The following is a 27,220-nucleotide window of genomic DNA, read 5'->3' on the forward strand; positions in this document are numbered from 1 at the left end:
GAGCATGTAAAGCCTTCTATCTGCGTGTTTTGCATGCCCTGGCTTTGCCCGCTCCTCCCATTGATCAAACTCTATACGGCTCTGACCCTTGTGCGTCACTCCATTAGTGTCCCAAAAGACAGTGATCATCACCTTTTTGTCAAAAGGAGCCGACTTGTTTGTTCTTGGGGATTGGGGATGATGTCACTTCATTGATTGCCTCTCTTGTCTCTGGGTCAAAATTATGAGCTCAGGTTTCGTCCCCTGTGACTATTCGGGACAAAAAGGTTTCTTCAGCGTCGAAACACTTCTGCAGTTCAGAAGAGATGGCCTTTCCCTGCTGCTGGTGCTCGGCTGTGAGGCTCTGGGAACCCATCTTGCGCATACTTTTTAATATACCAGAGCGCACTGTAACACATCTCCTAAAGAACATGTATTGCTGTATCAGCGAGGTCAGCGCTTTTACCAGCATTGACTTGTGCTGTGGTGTTGGAAGGATGTAAACAGGCTTTTAAAGGGGTAATGCAACAACTTTTGTACTTTCAGAAAATACCGATTATAATAGATTCCGTGACGTCCATAACCTATGAAGCATGCGTTTTCTCCGTGCAATGGTAGTTGCAGAAAAAAAATTGCAGAGCAAAACGAGCAGTATTCACCCCGTCAACTCGCAGCCAGAACAAGAAGCCATGTGTTCTGGAACTGATTACATGCCGCCAATGTTTATCATAGCCACGCACTTGGGTTGACAAAGCACAGGGTAGGTTCTAAGTTCCACACATTGTTAAGGTTCGGCTATTCCCGTTATCATCACAGCGATTGGGCACGAGCCACTACCCAAATGCATGTCGAGGCATTGATTATCACAAGTCCAAATCTAATGCTCATGCGGTGCTCGTCTCCACTATATGAGCCGCATTTAAATATTGTCTCAGCAGGGTTTGCAAAGCTCGATGACGAAGCTTAGTCTCCAATTTCCAACAGTGTAGTCGCCACAGCTGTATCAGCAAGTGTTGCATATAAGAGATATAAGAGCCCCTCTAATTCTTTCCTGGGCTTGATTTTTGCTGAGCTCAAGGAAAGCCAAATTCCCACCAGTGGACTGTGTGTCCATCTCGCAGAAACCATGTCAAAGTAGCAAAAAATGCTCTGGTGCTGATTGGTGCAATCTTGTAGTGAAAAGCGAAAGTTAATTCCCGCATGTGGCTTTGACTCGTGATGTTGGCTTCTGGCATCTTCCAATTAACAAATTATGAAAGCTGTGTTACGTTGAAACTAAAGGATTGGGGACACTAAGCAATCATATAAATTTTTTTTTTTTTTTTTTTTAAGTGTTCTTTCACTGACGGTTTTTTTTTTTTTTTTTGCATATTAGTTTAGCAAATTTTTTCATGGTAGTAACTCGGAAATGGTGCCCTTCCTTGCATGCGCCATCAGCGTTATGACAGCCAGAAATACACAGAATTCACTTGCAGTCACATTATTTCACTGGTATATACGGGATCAATCCGCTGATGTAAATGCAGCAAGTGCTTGGCACTTGGAAAAATTTGTCTGCTCAACAATTGAGTAGTTTTTTTTTTTTTTTTTTTCCTAAAATAATCAAATTTATGTGAAGCAAACCTAAGATAAACAAGAATGTTTGCTTATCGGATGGAGCCCTGTACCACAGCCACATTTACATGGTTTTTTCTTGCATAGTGTTACCTATTTCAGATTAATACCTTCTGGAAACGAGGAACCCTCAGATGGTACTCCGAATTTGAGCCTAACTTGGCTTAGTTTTGGTTTCTGGATTTGGCTCTTCTAGAAAAAAATTAACTCAATTACATCTATAACATTCTGCATAAACTGGCAGCTTAGATAAGCTGCCTCATTTTTACCGCTTTCATCAGAGTGGGATTTAACCAAAAATTTTTTTTTTATTATTTTTCGCCCCTCAAAGATTTGACGCGTCCTGGCTGTGCTGCCGAGACAAAGCGACTGAGCAGATGATGAAACGTGCGCTCCACTTTTTGCCTCAAATTTAACCTACAGCTTAATGTATTTAGATTATCACTCCATAAAGGGCGCGACTAGCCCGTATTATTTATCTTTTTTACACGCATTGCCTCGGGAGTGAGCTTAAAACGCGAAACGAGTAAAGACCTTTTTCGTTTACTCTCGTTTACTCCTAAATGTATTTCTATTGGCATGGTGACAGCAAAGCGACGTTTTCGCCCGTACTGGAAGGGACGACATTCAAGATGGCAGCACCCTTGTTAAAAAAGTCTATACTCTGGAGTTGCTGTAAAGGTTTTCAAAGCATATTCTTCAGAATTCGCCGAGGTGAGAAGTGCTGCCACCATGGCCTACACCTAATTCTTGCTCAAGCAGCTTTCAGGGATCCATTCTTGAGAGAAACATAGACCAATCAGTCGCTGCCATAACTGTAGTTCACTGGAGGTAGGCACTTGTGTCCTTGAGGTAGCTCATGCAGAAGTGCAGATCCGCAGCGAGGTTGTCCTGTGTGCCTGATAGACTACAGTTCCCACGATGCATGGCAACGAAACTGTCTGGTCAGATATGTCTTAATTCTTTTATTTTTTTTTTATGGTATGAAGACATGACCTCTCCGTCGAAAGGCGCTCAACATTTCTTCAGCTCCTGCACTTTCTTTGTTCGACAATAAAATAAATTGTCTGATTAGATTGCGCACCTACTATAAATATTTATTTTGTAAATTTTTTAACTTTTCATGGTGGTTTTTAGAATTTTTCTGCATGAAAGACCAAAAAAGAAGTCGACCATAGTGTCCCCCAAAATTTGCCCATAAAAGGGTTAGCACTGCGGCTTGTTCTTTGTCTTGTTGTCAGCGTGAGTCTGGTCACCTTTCCATATTGTGGAAGAAATTGGGTCCTCTCAGTAGACTTGTTGCAAAACGTGGTGTGGCATCAAAAGGAATGATCTGTATATAAGCGGTTGTGGCAGACTAGGGAGAAAATGAAGGAGGAAGCGTTGTGTGGTTGATGTCTCGGGGGCAAGGCTTTTTGGGTGTCTCTTGACGAAGGCCCTGGGAGCTCAGAAGTGGTGTGTTGCTTGCAGGCGAGAGCTCTCAAGATAGAGCGCCAGCCGGGAATCAGCGGTGTGCTGCCTGCGATGGACAAGAAGAAGCCCCTGAAGCGGCCGCGCATGGACAACCCGCCGCTGGGGGCCCGGGGCCCTGTAGCGAATGGGCCCCTGCACGCGCGGCCCCTGGTGGCGCTGCTGGACGGGCGCGACTGCTCGGTGGAAATGCCAATCCTCAAGGACGTGGCGACGGTGGCCTTCTGTGACGCCCAGTCGACCCAGGAGATCCACGAGAAGGTGCTGAACGAGGCAGTGGGGGCTCTCATGTGGCACACCATCACCCTGACCAAGGAGGACCTTGAGAAGTTCAAGGCCCTGCGTATCATTGTGCGCATTGGGTCGGGGGTGGACAACATTGACACGAAGGCAGCCGGGGAGCTCGGTGAGGCTGGGGGCCCCTTGGGGGCTCTCTCGGGGCCTGACGGTGCTCTGTCCCGCAGGCATTGCCGTGTGCAACGTGCCGGGTTACGGCGTGGAGGAGGTGGCCGACACAACACTCTGCCTGATTCTCAACTTGTACCGGCGCACCTACTGGCTGGCCAACATGGTGCGTGAGGGCAAGAAGTTCCAGGGCCCCGAGCAGGTGCGCGAGGCGGCCCAGGGTTGTGCCCGCATCCGGGGAGACACGCTGGGCATCGTGGGCTTGGGTGAGTGCGATGGTGCACCCGCTTCCTCAGCAGCTGACGGCGGCTGACGGCGCAATTGTGCCCTGCAGGGCGCGTGGGCACGGCGGTGGCTCTGCGAGCCCGGGTGTTTGGCTTCAACGTCATCTTCTACGACCCTTACCTGCCGGACGGCATAGAGAAGTCCCTGGGGCTGAGCCGGGTGTACACGCTGCAGGACCTGTTGTTTCAGAGCGACTGTGTGTCGCTGCACTGCACGCTCAACGAGCACAACCACCACCTGATCAACGAGTACACGATGAAGCAGATGCGGCCCGGCGCCTTCCTGGTGAACACAGCTCGAGGCGGCCTGGTGGACGAGGCTGCCCTCGCGGCGGCCCTCAAGGACGGCCGCATTCGGGCCGCCGCCCTGGACGTGCACGAGAACGAGCCCTACAACACCCTGGCAGGTGAGGCCCCAGGCAGAGCTCCATGCCGGGACAAGGGTAGGCACACTTCCTCCTCCCTCCTTCTCTGCACTGCTGTGCTTTGTCTCCGCTTACTGGATGCTTGTGTAGATCTGTGTAAAGACAAAGCCTTTCTAGCTTTCAGCTAGTGCTCAGATTGGCTGTGTATCATTACCCCATGGCGCATGTTAAGAACCCGGGACTGGCAGGATGAGAACGGCAGGGCATCTCTTTCAGGTGCCTAGTGTGCGCTTGTTGCCTTCTGCCGTGCTTTGTCTGCATGTGCACTCCCAAGGCTCGCAAGACACCAAAGTCTCGTCCAAGTTAGCCCCTCCCTGCCGTTCCTGTCGTGTTAGCGAGTACAGCAGTTTTATGGCTACAGTTCTCATCTACAGCGTGAACCAGTATCACCAGACTGCATGCCAACTGCCTAAAGATCTGTCTGATTTGCTTTGGCTTTGATTTCATAAAAGAGTTGGTAAAAGCACCGTGCTTCAAATGCTGAAAAAGGCATGCTCAGGGTTACCTACTGGTTGGGGAAGACTTGTGCAGATAACGAGCAAACTTCTTTTCCTGAATGTCAATTTGGATGTGGAGCGTGTACCCGTTCCAAGCACTGAGCTTGTTAAGGTTTTGTTGAGTGATCCCCGTGCATGTTTTGAGGTAGCTCTGTGTACGATGGAGCCAGGTGTGGAAGGGGTTGCCCTCTAGTGTTGCCCCATGCTTGCTCGCTCCTAGTAGCTCCTCTGTGAAGGTAGGCATGTGGCCTCAAGCAGCTACTCTCATTGGGAAGTTGCCAGAAGGGAGGAAGTACATGGTGGTGCATTTGTCACACACTTCCTTTCATGTCGGACGTGGTTTATATGTCTTTGCAAATTGTTCAATATTTGTTAGCGGCACATTCAGTGTATTCTTGTTGATGTGAGCATCACTACTCGGACACTTGTAGTCTTGAAGCACGTTTTTGGGGGTACCACATCCTCTTATGTGGATTAACTGAATCTGTTGCATTACGCGAATTCGTCATACTAACAGGGATGGAACTGCTGTGCCAATTGCACCATTGTGCGCCTAATGACTTTTCATGCGCCACACTGATACAAAAGTATAAATGAGAATGAAATTGCGTAAAGGTGCGCCCAAGCCCAAACAAGTTATAAATGAGCCTCGTCAAAATTAGCCATCTCGCAGTTTCTGCTGGCAACATTGACGTCAGAACTTCCGGCCCAAAGGGAACTCCGTGGATCCAAATCCAAAGCTCTGTATCCAAAGGTCGCTGCCGTGGTTATACTTCGTTTCAGCTTAAAACAGTTCTTACAGCACCCCTCATTGTAATGCTTCTACTTTGTTCAAGTCCACATGCAGATAGATGATGCTACAAGTACAAGCTCCAGGCTTTCAGCATCCTTGCCAAGAACGTGGGCTCGTGCAGTGTGTGCTGGCGACTGTAGCATCGGTTGCATCTGGACATAAGCTGAAACAAAGTATAGCTGCCGTTGCTGTATGCATTTCTGTAGCCCTGGAGTCACTTCATCTGAATAGTGGTGCAAACAGCACCGCCATATTGCGATAAACTGAAATGTATTTTAAGTTGGCGCTCCTCTCTCTTGGACTTGCGTGACTAGACGTTTCCACTGTACAAAAATCACAGTCCACACGTGCATAATCAGCCCAGCCAGCGCTCGCTCGCAGTAAACCTATTGCTAAATTGCCCAAGCATCTAGAAGCTTGCAGGGAATGTAGTTAGTTACTTGCGCTGCACGTGCTGGCGTTGGCAGTAGCATTTTTTGAAACACAAATCGAAAAAAACAAGTGGCAGTTCGCACGTGCATCTGCAAACGCCTTTTGGGATTTCTTTAAAATCCTTAAAGGCATACTTCTACGAAATTCGAAATATATCTGTCGTGTTCAAAAATAGGTTGAATATGATCCACAATATCCGTAAATGACAATCGCACGTTTGTATTTTGAGACTGGTGGTTCTATTTTTTGTTATAATTGGCCCATTTTAGCAAGCGCTTGCAGAAGGCCCAGCTTAGAGCACGTGACATCCAACGCAATCGTGACGTAGGTCGTCTCGGGACGAGCAAAGCTACCGTGAGGCTGACATTGAGAACATGGCCTAGTCGTTCCAGCCACCGAAGCGGCTGCTTTTGTAAGAATTTTGAGTGACGGGTTCGTCTTCTATAATCCTGTAGAGGCACAATAGCGACGTCTGGGACGCACAAAAGGAATTCTCGGGAAGAGGGGAGTTCCTCCTTCCCCTCTTCTCGTCGTGGCCGGAGGCAAGACAATAACCGTCACTACTTCTCAAGGTTCCTAGATGGGCATTACAAACGAGGCGTTAGCGACATCCACCAGGTGCTCTTTGCTAATTGTTTAATTTGTTTTAAAATTCTTTTTCATGTCTTTTTCAACAAGATATTGGTTTGTCCGACGTGATACTGCTCCTTTGAACACAGACCATAAAATAAGTGCCGAAGTTTCGTTGTAGTACCCTTTTAAAGGGGTAGGGAAATGAAATTCCAGCACCCATTTTCTAGCTTGAATGTGTTGCATGTTGCACCCTAACCTCAAAAACACCAGTCTTCCGTTGAAGGGCTCCAGAAAACTAATTTTAAAGCTAAATAAACAATCTTTCAATGTGCACCAGGTGGGTGCATGCGGAGCCTATTTGGGAGGTAATCTAGCAACGTTGGGGAACTTGCTTCGTAGTCGTGGCGTAGCAGATTCCTTCGGAGCAGCGCCGCTCTTTGGAATTTCAACATTTTCCTTCTTAGCTTTCCTCCTAGCTCAACTCACAAGTCGTGCATTGTACCAAACAATCCAAGAAGAGGGAAAGGAAGGACTCCCCTTTTTCTCGGACCTTCGTTCGTGCAACCCTACGCAGCCATTCTCCCCCTAGAAGATTAGCCCGTCGCTCAAAACTCGAAAAAGTTGCTTTCCCCACCCCGTTCAGCCGTAAGCTGACAGTGTTGAGGAAGCTACGTGCTCCTTGGGCCAGTCACACTCGTCACCCCAAGGGTACTTTGAACGGCTCGGTTGTAACGCACTGACGCTATTGACACCACCACAACGCTGACAACGCCACCAAGGGCAAAGCTCATAACCACGCCAGCCTTGCTACGTCACGAATGCGGGGAATCTTTTCTTTCTGTTTTTGTTTGCGGCGGATATCCCATGACGCATCGCGCACTCCGTTCGCTTCTCTTCGAGCGCTTGCTCGAGTGCACCGTTTGGAACGAAAAATATAGCCAGTCTTTCAAAATACAAAGGTGTGATTATCATTTACGGTTATTATCCGTCATGCTTGACTCATTTCCGAACGAAATTTGAATATTTCAACTTTTGTTTCTGTACCCCTTTAATACAAGTAAGGCGAGCGAGCGCAGTGCGTGTAACAACGTTCCCTGCATGTTTCTTAATGCTTGGGTAATTTAGCAATACGTCTATTGCAGCCAGCCAGAAACTGTGTGTGCATATCGCACAAACACAGCAATGAGCACACTCTAATACACTTTTCTGGCAAGGTGTATTGCAAGCCCGCGTTGGCCCGCCCCGGGGCCCCGCGCAAAAAACTCTGGGACACTTGGGAACAAAACAAAGGCAAGCGTGCAATAAGGTGTATGGCAGATCAAGGTACAACCTGAAAGCTATTACTGCCTGTTTTCATATATATACATTTCTTTGCAAGTCGGTTCCATCACGTGTCACACTGTCGTGCAGTTCTGCTTTATACGTTTTGTTTAATTTTCATGTAATTTCGTAAAAAAAATGTTTAAAATAAAATGCTAATTGAAACAACCGTTAAGTTCATATGGAGTTGCGTGCATGCCATATTTCCTTGAGTTTTGAAATCCAGCAGACATTTAGCCTCTATCTGAACATTCTTAAAACTCGTATGCTGCTCCGAACTTGCTCCAAGACATCATTTTTGCTGCTCTCAGCCTGCTTCAAACTATAGTTTTTTTCCGCTCCCAAGATTGCTCCAAAGCTGCTTTGCCCAGTTCCATCCCTGTATTAATGGGGGTTGATTTTGGTGCTCATTTACGAGTTCTTTATTTGAAATGGACGTTCACCTTGGCATACATTTTCTGTTGGTTACTGCTTTTGTAGCATTCTGGAATGGTGCTGCCCAAGGTGTCGTGTTTTTTTTTTTTTTCTTCCTGGTATTTTGAATTTTTGAGCAAGAAGCAGCTGAACTCCCAATCACAACGATGCAGGTTGATGGCTTTATTTCTGCTGCACTGTTGCAGTTTGATTATAATGAGGGCCATTGCTGGTGCCACTGTAGTAGACTTCCTATGCCTCGAGATTGAGAGTCTGACCTCATAGAGGTGTGTGTGCACGTTCAACTCGCCGGGATTTGCAGTTGCATCCACGAGGTGGGCCGTCACCTGGCCGGGTTCCAGAATAGACTGCTTCCATAAAGCCCTGCATGCAACACGGCGTGCATTGCACTCTGGGAACTAGTTGGCCAGGGAGGAGGGTGGCATGGTTTCGGTTTTGATCGACACGTCGACAAGAGATTATATACACAGAGCGTGGACTATTAACGGTCGTTATCTCATGTTTTCTGGTCCCGAGAGCATCATTTGTGGCCTCTAAACTAACCTAAATGGCTAGACCTCGAAGCTTTAGCACAAGCCCGAGACGTATAGCTTGTCTTAACACATGCTTGTTGTATTTTTGTACTTGAGCCTTTCTGTTAGCGTTCCAATCGAGGTATGTGGACTAGCCAGTGCTTGGAATTTCGACGCTGCGAAGCTCGGGGATCTTGCTTGTGTACGAATCAACAAGCTGTAGCAACCAATAAGTATGCATACATCGAGCTCGCGCCTTTACATTGGTGTTGTTGATCAGGAAGTTTGTTTGTTTCGTGCGTCCATAGACGAAATATTACTTTTTGCAATTCCTGTTTTTCTTAATACGCCCGAATACGCGAGGTAGAACTCGGAGGCGCCATTGAAGAGCTCAATTTTAACACACTTCTTATCTCTTATCTGTACTGACCCGCAGCACTGCACGAAGTGAAGTCCCCACCCGCTTGCATTCCATTAATGTTCAACATCGCGTATGCGCATAAAGTTATCCTGCAATCATATAGGCACATTCGCACATACAGACCGTTTTACGAAAGCAAAAGTCGAGCACTTGTGTGAAGAATGTTGTACCGTTCGCCGGAAGTGCGCCGGACGGGCATGAACCATACAACTGAACTATTCAAAGCGCGGTTGACGGTTGCTAATGGCCATAATATTTATTATGCGTTTCCTTTCTTCCTGCCTGAGTATGCCGAGATCATTTCGGACACACCGTTCAGGCACAGATCTTGGGCGTCAGTAATGCTCGTCCAAAAAGGCTTAGCGAGGAGTAGGGGACGCTTGTTGGGGCCTCCGTCATAGCTAGCCGATCTCAGCGTTTGCGAAAAGTTCATCTTCTATCAGCATAAGATTTGAGTGGGAGATATATGATGACACGGGGAAGACATCAAAGTAACTTTTGTGCAGTTGTGAGGTCGAATTTATTGCGTTTCCTTAAAAGTTCATGCGTCAACGCTGGGCTCAACTTTGATTCTCCTGTGAGAATGCGGCTTGCTTTTTGCTAAATGAAGTAACAAGAAGCGGACGTTTGGCAAACAAAATACGTGTAAGGCTCCAGATGACCAAATTTCAGTTCTAGTTCACTGGTACTAGACGGGATCATTGAAATTGAACTCAAAGATGCACTCGTGGGGTGAGGTGACTAAAGCCACGTCTTATTACGTTTGCACACGCACTCATAATATCCGGTGTTTCGGGAACCAAGGAAAGTGCCCCGGTCTTCGTTTTGTATCGCTCGAGAATAAGTGTGTTGTACGTTCGTGAAAAGTCAGATAATCGAAAACGCAAGCAGCGCGTTCGGTCGCGGCGTGATAGCATGAGATGAAGCTGCTCAGTCGAAACCGAAACTGAGTGGCGAACTAGTTCCCAGAGTGCACTGCGTGGTATTTCGCCGCGATGTAGCTCGTCGGTTTTGGAAGAAGTCCATTGTGAAAGCTACTGTTCAAAAGTAATTGAGTTGCAAGTACAGTTGTATTTAGTTAAAGCTACGGTTACAAAAAGTAACCAAGTTACATTGTAGTTACTTCTAAGATATTGTATTAATCATACCTGCCAACCCTTCCGAATTTTTCATAAAATGTACGAATTGGAACTAATTTTACGATTTTACGAATCTTGCTTCAAATTTTACGAAAAAAAAAAATTACAGTGTAATCCACTTATAACGATACCAGATATAACGATATATCGCTTATAGCGATCAAATTTTTTAGATTTGATCGCTATTTTTTTAGATTTGATTTGATCCAGATATAATGATAATCGGCTATAACGATTGGATTTTGCGGTTTTCTCAATATCGTTATAAGTGGACTGCACTGTATATATAAAAACTATATTTTTTTTTTACATTTTTTTCGTAAAGTTGTTACTGGCCTTGTACCGCCACAAGAGGGCGATACGTACCGTCCACGGCAGCGTCAATGTTTTTACTATCTGTCTATCCGGTGGCCACAGATCCAAAACCAATCCAAAGGCCAAAGCCTTTGTTCTTGTGTTCGGCGGCGCACTGGGTGCACGTTGGTTCGGCGTGTTCACAGTGTTCAGGTGTGGTTAGGCCTCTCTGTTTCGGCCTGTTTCGAGGCGAGCAGTGCGGCATCTGTGTGTGTTTGTTGCACATGTGATCATAGCATTCCCCTGGTCGCAGTGGCTTTGCGGCGCAATGGCGAACTCCAAACCTCAAAAGAGGTTTGGAGTTCCGTCGAAAAAAGGAGAGAAGTTTAGATTCTGTAGCAAGTGCACGTGTGATGTAAGCGTTTCTCACGGTGGCAAGGCTGACATTAAACTGCACATCGCTTCGTGTACCCTCCCCCGCAACCGCGGGAGTTTTACGAATTTGAAAGTCCACAGGTTGGCAAGTATGGTATTAATGATGTATGGGCGCCAGGATTGCCAATCTGTCTAAGCGCGTGTTCAGAACTCCAGACGGGCCACAAAAAGTTAAAAATAGTTTTTTTTTAGATTTTATTGTTACCTAAATTACTAATATTGTAAAGTAAATTTGAGGTAGCTACATCCACATGTATGTTGCAGCTCCACACAAAAGCACTGCACAATCTGCGCGTTCAGTGTGGACATGCGCCTGTCTTGTCAGTTAGATCTTACTGAAGAAAGCTCCTCTCAATGTCGCAACTAGTGGGCGTATGGCTGCTACGTCACCAGCACGGCTGGCTTGCTTTTCCAGAGCTCGGCGTCCACTTCAGTCACCAAAGCAAAACAAAATTGCGTGGGAGTGACGTAACTGAAATTTCTGCCTTGATCCAACTTTTTTACAACATATATTGCGATAAACATTTTTGACCGGCGGTAAATAAAAAAAAAAAAAGAAACATTTTGTGCTATACTTTTTTTTTCGGGGGGGGATGTATCAATCATTTGAAGCATTTGTGACCATACAAGAAGTATGGATGTTGGAGTTGTCAGTGGCATTTTATGTATTTCTCGTTCTCGGAAACCTGTTGTACTCTACCACATGTGCACATCCGTGTTTCTGACAGGTTGAGAGTGGCAAGAGGAGCTTTTGTAGGCCCCGCTTGACGATTGGTTGACAGCCGTTTTGCTTGCTGTGCACGGAGTAAAACTTTTTTTGATAAATAGGTCCTATGAAGTGCACCACAGTGCAAACCTCACAAATGCTGTAAGGGTGAAATGGCTAAAAATGTGTGAATACTGCTTCCATATGTTGTCAGATGGGGTCCCTGAAGTGCCACTAGCACTCACGTCGTCACAAACGCCACATTTGCTACAAATGTTGAGCAAACATAAAAAAGTAAAAATAAATTATCTACCGATAAGCCACGTGAAGAACCAAATGTGACAAAGTACATCTGTTTACGGGTTCATGTCTTCTAAATCAGACGTGCTTTCTATTGTCACAGATAGAAGAATGGCAAACAAATTTAGAACTGAAAATGAATGTTTAATGAGGCAAACTTGTGCTCACAAGCTTAAAGAAGAGGAGGCGTCGGAAGGGCGACTGCCCCGAAGCACTCGTTACCGCTGCTTTTCTACATGCATGAATGTTCTGAACTGGAAAACTGGATAATAGCCGCCAATGGGCTGTAACTTTTCACGAGAACAAAGGTTGATAAAACAAAGGACTGGAGTTCGAACCCCCATTCCCTTGCGTAACAGTCTCTTGCGCTTCCAACTGGGCCACGCACGTTGCAGCATTAACATCGTGTGGGCCATTTCTTTCGGGGGAGATGCAGTTTTCTTTTACAGTTCTTTATGGGTCACTGCAGAGCGAGACAGTTTAGGACAGTTTTGGTGTGTATATTGGTTACCACAAAATCTGCAGATGCGGAGAAAAGCTCGCCGGCCTTTGAGAGGATGCAAAAAAAAAATGCTCACCGCTTTTCTAAATTTTTTTTTTTAGCTTAGCGGGTTTTGTGTCACACATGGCAATTTAACACATTTCGAATTACTCACTTCATTAAAAATATGTTCTCTTTTTTGTTATATTCTTCAAGTTCATTGGGCAAATTTACTAGTTCCTCAGAAATTAGTAATCACCCACTTCATATACTAATGAAGCCGCAAGTATAAAATCAGAACATTGGACACCGGTAAAAAAGACAACGGTTTATTGACAGCTGACGGTGCGCCGTCGGTAGCTCTGTCAGATAAAGAGGTTTGTTTTTTTGCGAGCTAATATAAATAGCGGTGTGTGAACCGTTTTCCTATTAGCTTTCTTCACTAATAAACCTTTAGTTGCAAGAACAGCTTCGTCCTGTCGTGTTTGTTGTCTTCACTGCGTCGTCGTTTGAACGCTTTTCATCGTCTATAACGTTTACCAACTCACCCAATTCGCTACCTTACAGAAGACTAGTTCTTCTATAGGTCACAAGCAGGGTGTAAGATAGACAGATGGGGAAACGAGAGCCAAATGAGGGACCGGATTGTGTCCCCCTCGGTTTTCTCTTTTTCTGTGGCGCCATCTATGTGGAGCACTGCAAACTCTCACTCCGGGTAGGCGACCGGTGGCGACCAACTAAACTGACGGCGATGATTTCTCATGGATTTTCAATGGACGACTGTCGTGCTCTCGGTTTATTTTGCACACTCTCCCGTAGAGTTCCATGCAAATTCGATTCCAATCTTTTTCCTCTCGCCGCAGCGCCATCTGTCGCAAGCAGACGAGTACACAATCCGGTCACGGCGCTGCGGTAGGCTTCTATGGGCCGTTTCCCCACCTGTCTATCTTACACCCTGGTCACAAGTAACACCGGTGACAGTATGCAGTTCTGAAGGTCATGGGGTGGCTCGCCGTAGACGGGCGCTATCACACAAAGGCAATGTGTGGAAACACCAGCTCGAACGACTAGAAAACGTGCATGTCCGTGGAGGGAAGAAACCTCGATATCCTATTGACTGTTTTATCTTGTTTTCAAAGGTTAACAAAATCTTCACAGAGAATTTCAGGTACCGCCTTGTTGTGCATGCACTTTCGGATTTTCTGCATTTAGTTTTGATTTTTAGGCAGACACTACTAAGTTTTCGAACTTTTTTGTGTTTTTCAAATTCATTAGGTTTTCAGTTATGGCTCATTCACATTGCCCCATTTTCTTGCGTTAAGTTACGTTGCGAATAAGTCACCGAAACATTCGTGTCTCGACTGTCGCGTGTCATGCTTTCTCCTTGAACTGGTAGCCTCGCTTAATATGAAGCACAGAAGCCCCGGTGATTCCAACGTAATATTTCGTAACGTAACTAAACGCAAGAAAATGGGGCAGTGTGAACCAGCCTTTACTTTCGTTGCCTAGAGATGAAGAGTAAACCACAAAAAACACTTGCCCGCAATTATTCATTTGGGGGCAATATACCCAATAAAATAATACAAAAGTATTTTTTTTTTTTTTATGAAGTCCCTACAAGGACTTTTAGAGCGCAGCTCTTAGGGGCCCGTTCCCGGCTTGAGCGGCGTCGCCGTCGCCGTCGGCGTAACCAAGGTCATCCCAAGGTCACGTGACCCCCAAGGTCACGTGACCCCTCCAGGTCACGTGACCCCTCCCAAGGTCATCTCAAGGTCACGTGACCCCACGTGACTCCCAAGGTCACGTGACCCCTCGAGGTCACGTGACCCCTCCCAAGGTCATCTCAAGGTCACGTGACCCCAAGACCCCACGTGACCCTTTGAAGGTCACGTGACCCCCAAGTCACGTGACCCCTCTGAGGTCACGTGACCCCCGAGGTCACGTGGTCTCCTCCCCAAGGTCATCTCAAGGTCACGTGACCCCTCTGAGGCCACGTGACCCCCCGAGGTCACGTGACCCCCCGAGGTCACGTGACCCCCCTCCCCGAAGTCACGTGACACCCCCCCCCCCCCCCCCCGAGGTCACGTGACCGCCCCCCCCGGAGCATATTAAAGAATGAGGGGAGGAGGAGGGGTCTACCCTCCCCTCAGTACCCTTCACTCCTCCTCCTCAAGAGCTGCGCTCCAATTCGGCGTTACAGGGATTTGTAAACGGCTTTCACTTTTTTTTACTGGTTTTTAATTTGCACCGAACCTGACCGCACTGAACGTAGTAACTTAATGAAACTTTTTTCAAATTTTGCTTTATTTTAAAAGTTATAGGCAAATTAAAATTACAAAAACAAGCAAAAAATAACCTCCTTCATAACGTCCTTGGTCGCTTTAGTGGCCATGAACTAGAGGAGTGGCCATGAACTCCTCAGCTCCTCATCCTGCCTGCTCCTCCTCCCTCCGAGCGGCGTCGCGGTAACCGTGAGGTCTCGTGACCTCACGGTTACGCCACCGCCGCTCAAGCCGGAAACTGGCGCCTAAGAGCTGCGTTGTTAAAAACATTGGTGAGCTTTTCTCCGCATAAACTCAATGGCTGGTGAGCTTTTCTCCGCATCTGCCGGTTTAGCGGTGAACTTTTCTCCGGTGAGCTTTTCTCTGGGATTTGTTATAATATATCGAAATGCAGCCAATAGGCCATATGCAAAAATGAATAGCGCCATCAGGTTTACCGTGCGCGAACTTCATATGTCCGCCATGTTGGGGGGTGCTCCGCTGTACTGTCCATACTGATCCAAGTGTTCGAGCTTGCGTCCTCGCGTCCTAGCCGCGTTGGCTGCATATACGTTGCTGAAGCGGAAGGTGCAGGCTCCAAAAGTATGCCCCGGTACCCCTGCTGTGTTCTGCAATGCACGCGGAGTGTCTACAAAGATCCCTTCGGAAACAAGCCGAGCATCATACGCGCATAATTTTGTAATAGTGAACGGCCACCCGGCCATCGTGATTTGTTACAACCATTTAGAGTTGTTCCGCTGTTTGTAGAACACCTCGTGTGAGTTGCTTCTCACAGCAGAATGACTGCACCCGTCCATTTACGTTTTTCATGCACGCGCAGCCACTGCACCAAGAACGTCGGTGCATTTGCGCTGAAAGCAAGAATATCGAAAGCGGTAGTGCATGCATAACATCTCGTTTTGGCAGAAACGGAAACTACACAAGTGTGTAGTTTCCGTTTCGCACCAGTGATTATTTGCTGATAATTGGCTGCCTCACATGAAAAAGAAAAACTACATCGAAAACAAAACTATAGCTCTCCGGCTACCACTAAGATTGCGTAACGTGTTCCAGCACACCAAATTTGAATTTTCGCGGCGCATGCAATCCATTGATCACGGGTGATCAATGGCCAATGAGCACGGTAAGGAGGTTATTGTGGACATCATTACTCTTTGCTACATCTCTGTCTTTCAACTATCAAGCTTAGTGTACTGTACAGAATCCCTTAGAGTTCAGTATGTGAAACATTTTGCCCCCATGACAGCATCCGCTTTTTAGTTTTATTCCCATTATTACGACTGTTGCAACCCTTCATCCTTGCAAACTGTACTACCAAAGTGAGGCTGTCTTGTGCTGCCTTGAGCTGGGCCCACATATGGTTTATTTTACGATTTTACGACCAACCGCATTAGCAAGTGTAATCCCAGCGTCTACAGGTTTTCTCGCTCATAATATTTTAAGTGCCAGCTTTTTTTAATCAGTGTCCCTTAATTTAATCCAGCTGTGCACCAGTTTAATCAAACTGGCAATGAATTTAATTCAAGTTGTCAACAATTTAATCCCAATGCCATTCATTTTAATTCAAGAGTCGCTCAATTTAGTCCGTTATGTCTGTGAATTGTCTGACTACTAACTTATATGTTACAGCCGTTTTAGATGTCTAAGTTGCCTGCATGTCATCAAGGATCTTTCACTGTATATGCATATTTTGTGACTGGTTCTCTCATGAATTTTGAGGGATTTCTTAGACCGTAATTCTTAAGCTCAAGACTAAATGATGGGGATTGTTTTGTCGGTTTTAGAATAGTAATGAAAATTTTTAAGAGGCTTGACTGTGGAACTGTTTGAAATTTTTTTATTTTAGTTAGGTATATGCATCCAATGGCGTGAACATTTTCATTGAAAATTAATAACCCATAACCAGTCTTGAGTAGTAACGCGTTACTGTAACTTAATTACTTTTCTGGTAACTTGTAACTGTAACGAGTTACTTTTTAAAAATATAACTTGTAACTGTAGTTCTATTACTTTTTTCTGAAGTAACGATGAAAGTAACAACGTTACTTTTGTCGTTACTTTCCAGCTTTTTATAAATAATATGTCACTGAACGAGTACCATTTAGCTATTCCTCGAACTTTCCAAATCGTCTGTTCCGACATTTCGAGTGTCAAGTTGGCCTTGTACAAACTTGTGAATACATTCTTTCTCGCGAGTCACGACCCGAATATAGCGACGTGTAGATTTGATGAAAAAACATATAGTTATCTTTACGCACGCGCTTGTACTTTGTGACTGAACACTTACATCTTAATGTCTTGAGCACTATCTATGTTGTGTTTTTTTTTTTTTTTTTCATTTTTCTGTGCAAACGCTTTTTAATCTGGTGAATCAACCGTGAAAGAATACAGGCGGAGGGCGCTGCGTATGTTTTGTATTTTGATTAGCGCCACTACTCCTCACTGCGCATGTTTCGTATTTTGATTAGCGCCACTACTCCGCACTGCAGATGTTTCGTATTTTGATTCGCACCACTACTCCGGCGCGGAAACTTTCAAACACTAATTTCGAGAAGCAACTGCTGCTGAGTTACAATATGAAGTAAAAAGCGTAAGTCTTAATTTTATGCAATAAAACTTGGTGAGGGGTGTTTTCTAGCTTTTAATAATTTTTTGTGTTATAGAAAAGTAACTGAAAAGTAATGTCGTTACTTTTCAAAAGTAACTGTAACGAGTTACTCTTTTGTTGCGGTAACTGTAACGGTAACTTCGCTACTTTTTTCTAAAAGTAACTGTAACGAATTACTTTTTAAAAGTAACTTACCCAAGACTGCCCATAACCACCTCATAGTTTTTGCGGGCGATTTAAAGCAGCAGAAGCCTGTAGATGAAGCAGCGGCCTGGCTCAAACATACCGCGAAGTTTTCGCAGACAGTCGCCATTGAATAGCAGACGACGTCCGTCAATGAAACCATCAGGCAGCACTTCTTGCGTTGTCTGCAAACACTTCGCGGTATGCTTGCACCATGCTGTGGTTGCAGACGATAACCTGTCATCCCCCGCTTGGTTGCAGACGGCTGTCGATTCTCAAGTCACAGAGGCAGATAAAACGATAAGAGCGGTTCAGCGATTTGCACGCAAGTCGCCCGCATTTGTGAACGCTCTTGGCAATGAGTTTGTTCAGTGCAAGGTGTTGAGGTTGACCTCGGAAGGTTTCAAACCTTTCTAAACAATTTTACCAAAAAGTATCCGATCAAGATCGGGCACGGCTGCTTGACTGCTGGCGACGGTGCAGTAGCATTGAGCAGCTTGCTGAAACGCTAAGAATTAACGTGAAAACTTCTCGGTCAATTGCGAAGACTGACATAGATGAAACGAAACCCAGAGGAGGCTCAAAGAAGACATTCGACTCCGATGTTGAGCAGGATCTGGCAGCTATGGTGGATGAACACCCGACCTACACGCTGAAGCAGCTCAAGCAAGAGCTTGAAGCAACTGGACCAGGTATCCAAATCAGCTTATCAGCCTATCTACAATTGAGACTTTTGGATGGACGTGGTTACACAACAAAGCAACTTTCCCTGCAGCCCGTTGACCAAAATCACGATGACGTAAAAAGTGCAAGAAAAGAATGCGCTTCGGGGCTGCAGGGGGACAGCCAGCTTCAACTTCTATATTACGTTCACAAGACAAACTTCATTATTTGGTGTAGTCGGAGGTTTGGGAGGCCAAAAATTTATGAAGGATGCCGTCATGAGAACTACACGTACCAGAGGGCCCAATATCAACATCCTCGCATGCATGTCTGCTGATGGGATCCTCTTTTAGAGGAGTGTAGAAAACATGTCCTGGTTGACTTCCAATGAATTCCTGGTGGAAGTTAGAGAGAAATCATGGCAACAGCTCCTGGCCAAGATGCATTCATTATATTTGATGATACTCCTGCACACCGACACACCACTTTGCCCAGGGGCACCCCTTTGAACTACTTACCGCCATACAGTCCGTTCTTCAACCCATTCGAGGTTTTTTCCAAGTTCCAGTCCAGCGTGAAAGCTTACCTCAATGAGCACAGCGCAGCCGTACTTGCGCAGCCTGAAGCTACCGCCTTAAAGGAACACCAATGGCAGATGCTCCAAACGGCGATGCAAGAAGCAATGCAGAAAATTCAACGTGTTGATTTCGCGGCCTATGACAGCAATCATTTCAAGTACATTGTGCCTGCCCTTCAAACCAATGAAATGCAACTCGCCTATCCGAGCGTGGAATACATGCAGTCCATAATCAGCATCTTCATTTGCAATGAAAATTTTCATGCCATTGAATACATACACCTAATTGAAATACAAACTTTTTAAACACGGTTTCACTGTCAAGCCTCTTGAAAACTTCTGTTGCTATTCTAAGACCGACATAACATCCCCATCATTCAGTCTCGAGCTTACGTATTATGGTTCTAGAAATCCCTCCAAATTCACGAGAGAACCACTCACGCAATGCGCATATACAGTGAAAGGTCGTTCATGAATTACAAGCAACTTGGACGTCTAAAACGGTTGTAACATATAAGTTTGTATTCATACTTATTTCACAGAGATTAACGGATTATATTAAGTTATTCTTGAAATAAAGGAACTGTGCAGCAATTCCAGTGCTTTGCTTAAATAATTTGGGACCTGGTGTCTCGACCTCTCTGAAGTAAAGAACAAAAAAACGCTTTTGCCTGCATGTCTTAGTTTTTATTTGAAAAATCGACAAAGATTGAGGTTTTCGGCACCTTAACTCTTTCACCCGCTTTCGAGTCACGTGCGCTGCGACGTCAATTGGGGTCGCGCGGGGTACCGGTGAAGCTCTCTGTCTAGAGCCATCGGTGAGCAGCGAGAACTCACCCACTCACCCACATGCTTGCGCAGCACGATCAACATTGCAAAAGGAGGAAAGTCTCGTCTGGTCCAGCCATCCCCGTCCGGCTTCTGGCAGCTGTTCGCAGTAGCAGATGGAGCTGACGTTTTTGTGGACCTAGGATAGATGTCGCCACTAAAACTCTATATAATAGTTTTGTCGATGATACCAGGTTTTTGACGCATTTATATTTATGTTGGAATGACAAGATTTATAGAAAAATTACCTTCTATCGAGCAGGTATTTGCACAACTTCCTGTTGTTTTACAAGTTCCCCATTGACGTCATGCCGCGTGTTTCTCATGGCTGCCGCTCGCGGCTGCAGGTCGGGAAATATTTCAATTTTTGCCTCGCGATTATGCGTCGAAATCGCAACATTTTGAAGGAAGGAGATGTGTTTTTTGTCCTTTTTGACAAGATAAACAGTGACAAAAGGAGATGCAAATTTTTTCAACGTTAAAATTGTTGCACAGCTTCTTTAAACTGAATGGCGTTGGGATTAAATTGTTGACAACTTGGACTAAATTCATTGAAACTTGGCTTAAATTGATATATAGCAGGATGACATTCAGGGACAGTAGGATTAAAAAAAGCTGGCACTTGGATTATTCTGAGTGGGAAAGCCTGTAATGGGCGCATAAGTGGTCATTTCCGGGAGCACCAAGATCTTGCTTTTACAACCACTGAGGGGCACACATGAAAACGCCGACCTTGGACAACATCGGTGTTGCCTTGGAACGCCATTGAAGCATGTGCTTTGATGCCCTCTAGTTGCCGGGAGTTAAAGCCCTCGTAAGGGAGGTGGGGTTTGGTCTTTATGGCTTGCTTTCGTGAGGGAGACCAAAACACTGTTGACGGTTCAGCATACTATGGCCATCCATGCAAGGTTAGCCGAAGCAATGTGGAAACCTTTCCTGGAAGGGATTAAAGAAGCTCGGACAGAAGTGTGGTTGGGGGCATCCCACTTACCTTTCATAACATTGTCGTCATGAGCCCTAAAGGGGGGGACACTACCCAAAAAAGTTAATTCTTGAACCACTTGTATCATTTAATGACATTTACAGGGCTTGTTTCTGTTCATGTTGAGAACATTTGTGCAAAATTTTGTTAACCTGGGTAAAGTATGAAAAAAAATTGCAAATGTTTAAAGATGAAAGTGGGCGTGTTTGCATAGGAAAACTATCGTTTTGAAATTATGTATAAATTTGTTGTGCTATGTGTTATACTGCTTTAGGACAGTTCATCTTTTATGACAAAAAAGTCACATAAACATAAATGCTGTTTTTTAGATTTCCATCTTTTGTCCAAAATTTGAGTTCTTGAGCATGGAAATTGACAAAAATAAGAAATACAAGCTCATAGCTATCTTCACACCCTAGAAAATCTCATAAAAATGAATCCAAGTTACATAATAAAAAAACAATAGTTTTCCTAAAGTGAAATTTATGCCAAAAAGTGGAATGGAGAAAAATGTGTTCAAAGTGTTCCAACCCCTACCTTTTCTTTAGCATCGGTAGACCGAAAAAAAATTATAAAAAATTAACTATGTAGTGTAAACTAATGAAACGTTCTGGGAATACTCTCTAGATGTTGTTGGTTGTAAATATGACATTTTCTAAAATCAGCTTTTTTTGCAGAAATTGTTTTTTCTGGGTAGTGTCCCCCCTTAAACGGGAGCTCCGGCGTCAATTTGAATGTTTTCAAGTAGACATAATTTCTGAAAGAGCACAGGAAACTGAGCCTAGAGCAGCAAGTAAATTCCCCAAAAATGTTTAAATAGTTTTTAATGGTAGTAATACAACATAACCAAACAGACCTGCATCTTTACTGGTCTGCCATCTTGTGATGTCGTACGTTAACATCAGCACATCGGCAGCTTGAGCCCGTTTCTCCCAGCGTCAGAAGCAGTCGGAAGGCCATTGCAATCATCCGTGGGAAATAATGGACTATGATTCATCAAGCTTGTCTTAGTCAAGCAGTGACCAGTTAATGTGTTAAGAAAGAGGCGAAAAGGAAGTGAAGACATTCTCTGCCCAAGTATTGGGATGCCGAACAATGCCGATTCCTTGTTTGTGTCTAACCCCATCTGAGGTCAAAACTGCCATATGGTCCTTCAATCTCCGAGGAAGTGGCAGGGGTGGCTTTGCTGGTGGCCGCGGTTTGCCGATCCCTAACCTAGGCAATCAAGTGATGATTTGTAACTCAATCATTTACAAATGACCAATTTACTCTTGCAATCACCTGGAAGCTTGTTTTGGGCACCAAGAGAGTATTATTGGTATCAAGGAGCTTCAATGCAAGGACGGATCACATTGAGCAATAATTCTTTACAAATCATGCCTTTTGCTGCTGTGCACATCACTTTGTACGTTGTTGTACTGTTTCTATATTTTGGCATGTTTGTTTAGTTTGAACATGTAAGCTTGTGTCCATTTGTGAACGTTCTACCAAAGGTGCATCCGTGTTACGGATCTTGAGTTTTAAGCTTTAGTCATTTTTAAGAAACCCTGTTATACGGTGGAGGGAGAGGAGGAGATCAAGAGTGCACGCCAAGCTCTGGTGCAATGATGAGCAGGTAGGTGCAAAAGCTAGCTTCCCTCGTCTCTACTCAAGTTTGCAATGCGTTTCAACAGCAAGTAGAAACAAAGGTAGCTTGACTTGGCTCATCTGCTCTCCCTCAGTTTCTCGCCATATAGTCCTTGAGTTCTTTTAGTGTCTGATTCAGGGCAGCCAACTCCTGCTAGCTCTGCCACCTCCGACTGGGGGTTTCGTATGGCATCATCCTGTATGTCCAGGCAACAGTCGGGGGGGGGTAATTTTCTTTCCTGTTGGGACCGTATGTGAAGTGGTTTTGCAGGCGAGTTTTGATGTCTTCCCGGAAGTGTGGTGGGACAGGCAGTGTCCCGGGGAGTGAGTGTGGGCCCGTGTGTGCAGGCCCCCTGAAGGAGGCCCCCAACCTGATCTGCACACCGCACGCGGCCTGGTACAGCGACGCCAGCTGCACAGAGTTGCGCGAGATGGCGGCCACGGAGATCCGGCGGGCAATAGTGGGGCGCATCCCAGACTCGCTGCGCAACTGCGTCAACAAGGAGTACTTTGTCGGCTATGGGGACGGCATCAACGGGGGCGCCTACAACTACAACCCCATGGGGGTGCCACACTCTACGACAGCGCTGGAGCCGCTGGCACCCGGCGTGCCGCACTCGACCTCGCACCTGCAGGACTCGGCCAACCACCTGGCCCCCAAGCCCGAGAGCTCGGAGGTGCACTGACATATCATTCCAGGGGCCCCTCCTACGACCTTCATTCCTCCTGTCTAGCTCTTGTGTGCTTCTGTTTCCCCTCCTAGGTAGGCTCTTTTAGTTGGCTGCTTTAGGCTCCATTCCTTCCACGTTCATGTGTGCATTAACATTTGATGGGTGGCAGTCCCAAATAAAACTTGGCACCTTTTAACGCTCGGTCCCTTCTTGGCGCTTGCCCGGCCGCTCCGGGGCCCTGTGGCTTGCCGCTCGGAGCTTGCGCTGGGTGCTGCTTGGGGGAGCCGCCGCTTCTTCTTTTGTAAGCATAGGCGTCTGGACGCAGTGCAGTTCACTTGCGCCCGCCGGGAGGCGTTCTAGGCTGCTGTCGACATTTGTTTTCCATTTGGGAGGCTGCGCTTGGGCGGTCTGCCCCAATTGAATTGGGAGGGTCTGTTGATGTCGACGTCGTAGGTGAACTGCACTGTGTACACATTTTCTTCTGTAAACCATTCTCGAGGCACACATACATTTTTGTTGATGGCTGATCGTACTTACTGGTACCAGTCATTTTGAAATCTTCCTCGGCTTGCTATGTAGTGTGAGTTTTTAAGTCGCCGCTTTTTATGTTACTCTTTATAATCTTTTGGAAACTTTTTGCACATTGAGTTTGCACTGGAGCCGTTTCAAAACAAGGCATCAATATGCGTCAAGTCTCGGAGGGGAGATTTGAGTTCATTTGACAATGCACATGCACAAGGACTAGGTGTGCAGAAGGTTGTCTGGCCGAAACGTTGTACTCATCTTCTTTTTTTTTTTTTTCTTTTTTTTTCACTAGCCTTGTGCATGTGTGTTGATTTTGTTCTTTCTGGCTGTACTCATCTGGTTATCTTAGGACAAGTGCAGCATTTTGCCACAATCTGTGGGTATCCATCAGAAACAGACTGCAGTCGTGCCTCGTTAGTATGAACACTCGTTGAGAGAACAGTTGGTGTGCAAGCCTTTCGAGGGCTAGCTGGTTTGGTGGAGTAATGCCTGACTTCCCACAAACTTTGTCATGGGGTGCATTTCTCGCGCTCGGTTAGGCGTTTCTCAAATAGGTATAAAAATTCCTTCTTGCCTGTAGACTTGTACTATCTCTGCTCTAATGAGGCTGGTAGGTTGCCCCACTGAAGAGGAAATGTGCTCATGTGCTAGCTGGTTTTTATCTATTGTCTAACATTGCCAGTATGTCGCGTGTTCAGGAATTGCCTCACACGTATCGTTGATAAGCTTATTGAAGGTTGTGGACTTTAGTGTCATCCATTTGAAGCTCCACTGAATACAATGTGGGTAATATTGGCAGACTGATGCCATGCAGGCAGTTTCTAGTGGTAAAATGATCTTCACCTGTGCTAACACATAAAATGAGCAGTTGCTACAGGTTTACCTCGAAAGCAACCCGGCTTTTTACATTATGCCAGGTCAGTACATGAAAACATTTATCATTTCAAGCTTTTGTCTTTGTAATGAACACTATTGTGGGAAGTTGGGCTTTGCTATATTGAACTTGTGATGTATGTATGCTCTGTCCCACCTTGAATGAATCCTGGCAAGTGCTACAAGCTGTCTGAGCCAGTCTTGCACTGAGAATGTGCAGCTTAACTGTGTGCCTGGTTATGAGGTGGCACACATTTGCCACTGGATTGCTTGGTTGGCCATAATGTCCGTTTAGGGTGAAACAGAGTTTCTAGCTATCGTGTGTTCAGGACATCTTTTGTGTTAAGAAATTTACAGTAGCTCTTCTTTTAAGGGAAGTTCTCACTTTGTTTTGAAGGACATGGGAATGCATTGTGGGAGTGCGCATCCAAAGTGGTTTTTAGCAACACTGATACTTGCTAAAAATTTGCTTTAAGAGTTTGAAAATGTCCGAGTAATACCCAAAGAAAATTGGGAGGTAGTTCCGATTAAACCATGTGTGGGCACTTGTTTGGGCTGAACTTCATTATAAATAGGCTTCCGTGTTTTCTATTTTTCTGCAAATTCCAAGATGTGTTTTTTCTACATAAGGTTGTTTGTCAAGGCTCTTGTGGGCAAAAATAGGGCATGGGATTCCTCAACCTGCAGGTAACATGCGTGCACCCGAATACTTTGAAAGTGACCCAGTACCAATAAGAGAAGGAAACGGGGGTGTGGTTCCGAAAAGGCAGCTGCCTCGGTGACAGTTCGGTCGAGGCTATGTTCCCGATTGGCACAAAATGGAGTTGTACACCCAGGAAGGTGTGGTTTTTCGTATTCGAGGAGAGCTCGAATTTTGGGTTTTTAGGTTTTCCTTTATTTTCAATAAAACTGGCTCGGGTGGATTAAATTTGGGGGTTTATCGGTATTTGAGGAAAACACGGAACCCTAATTATGAATTTGCGTCCAGCTAGATGAGTTCTTATTAATCGGTTTGAGCAGACTAAGGTTGTGCTGTTGTGCATGTGACTGCCTTCATCTGGCAGTCTTCCTGCGAGTGGAACAAATTTTGGCTGAACAAATGTCAAAGACCATTTTTGGCAACTGCTGTTACTCCCCCCCCCCCCCCCCCCTGCAAGAAGGAAAGTGGCAGCATTGACCTCAATATTATATGGTGGTCATCACTTATATTCAAGCAGGTGTCTTTCTTTTTGCATCGCTGTACATTTTGCATTATCACCTTGTGCGTCTTTGAGGCTTCCCTGGCTCCATTTTGGAAGAAAGCTGGAGTTTTGTGCTGGAGCCCGATAGCCCACCCTCTTGCCCACTGGCCCTATGGATTTCCGCAAAGCAGTCGCAGCAGACAGTTCGAGAGACTTGTTTCTGTGCACTATCTTGCACTGTGCATGTCAAAGGGCCCGGGATTTGTGCCATTATTTATGCAATACCTTGAAAAGGATGGCTGTTTGTTTTTGTATCCTGCACAACTTCTGACATGGTGCGGCTGCTTGCTTGGTGGGGTACTTGTTGGCACGCACGTCTGCTTGGATCTGGCCTTTAAGGAACATGGTTGCTTTTAGTGATTTCCCCAACTCGCCAATCCCTTTCTCATTTGAATGTACAAATTTCTTCGGGCGAGCCAACAGTTTGTTTCTTTATCTAGGGTCATAGCGAGACATTTTTCACAGGAGGTGGACAGTCCTGTCCTTTGTGCTAAAGTCAGCTGTAAGTAGAGCAGCCTGGCATTGTGCTACGCTTTGCGAGAACAAAGCACTTGTGACGAGTGATGTTGTATGGCGTCATCCTGTATGTCCAGTCTCCAGATAGTCCACCAAACCATCCCCTTCAATGTGCATTATAACGAGCGTGCGTCATTCTCTATTCCCAAAGCTGGAACTCTTCATAGTAATGTGATTTTAGTATGTCAGGTGGAAGGAATTCATGCTATATTGTTTTGTCCATACTGCTAGAAATCCATATTAACAAGGCACGACTGTATTTGAGTTCGTCTGAATTAAATGGTTAATGTACACGTCATCCCACTTTAACTTTTTCTTGCGGTGTTATTGGCCATTTGGGACATTGCCCAGGCTTGTCTTATCATAGCTGAAAACCTTGGCTCCTATGTGTAAGAAGCATGTGTGCAATGCCCTTTGTTTCAGTATATGCTTTTTGTCTCATTTCACACACACAAAAAAAAAAACATTTTTGTTGCGTAACTTGTACAAATGGTGCTGGTCAGTGAAGTTTTTGCTCTTGTGACCAATAAAACATGTATACAATAGACGCATTACCATGTTTTTTTCACCCACCTGGGTGCTATCGATGCATAGTTGAAGGATGCAATTGAGGTCCCAAAAACTACATGTGCACCATAAGTAAAAACGGTTAAACGTTTGAGCATGCTGAAGTGCTCGGATTGTAATTTTGAATTGTCCAAGTTTAATTTCTCCCAGTTTTTAACAGACTGGCACCAGGGGCCCTAAGCTGGACGCTTGGCGAAAACGACGGCGAGAAATCTGGCGGCCGCGATTGGCCAATGCCACACTTGACCTTGGCGTCGGCCAATCATAGCCGCCGACTTTTCCGCCAAGTGTCCAGATTAGGGCCCCAGTTCTTGCTCCAGCCTTCAAGGAGAGTCGTGTGGGGAGCAAAGTAATATGTGCTGGCAATTTCTGGTGCTAGCAGCTAGCACTTGTTACCTTTGTAGTTATTGAACTGCTGATTAAGAGGAGCCTCTAGTCAGTTTGAAAATGCAAAATTTGCTACAGCCATCTTGCCTCAAAATAACCAAAATGGGGGCTAGTTTTGTGGCTCCAGGTGATTATTGGGTTGCAACTACTGACACGTTCTTTACCTACAAATAGTT

General features: G+C 45.5%; 1 protein-coding gene across 2 annotated transcripts in view; it reads left to right on the plus strand.

Moving 5' to 3' along the window:
- Window positions 1-26,635, plus strand: part of LOC8032830 (C-terminal-binding protein) — a 64,025-nt gene extending 37,390 nt beyond the window's left edge. The window contains exons 3-6 of one of the 2 annotated variants that reach the window (XM_040206133.3): window positions 3,064-3,469; window positions 3,528-3,734; window positions 3,803-4,159; window positions 22,613-26,635. In XM_040206133.3, coding sequence (XP_040062067.1) covers window positions 3,118-3,469; window positions 3,528-3,734; window positions 3,803-4,159; window positions 22,613-22,950 — 1,254 coding nt within the window. In that variant the 5' untranslated portion in view covers window positions 3,064-3,117 and the 3' untranslated portion in view covers window positions 22,951-26,635. Of the gene's footprint in view, window positions 1-3,063; window positions 3,470-3,527; window positions 3,735-3,802; window positions 4,196-22,612 lie in introns of both variants that reach the window. The other variant, XM_040206132.3, reaches the window with a different exon arrangement.
- The last annotated feature ends 585 nt before the right edge of the window (window positions 26,636-27,220 follow it).

This window comes from Ixodes scapularis, unplaced genomic scaffold (assembly GCF_016920785.2).
Source record: "Ixodes scapularis isolate PalLabHiFi unplaced genomic scaffold, ASM1692078v2 PGA_scaffold9__187_contigs__length_104089568, whole genome shotgun sequence".
In the NCBI taxonomy this organism is placed as follows: domain Eukaryota; kingdom Metazoa; phylum Arthropoda; class Arachnida; order Ixodida; family Ixodidae; genus Ixodes; species Ixodes scapularis.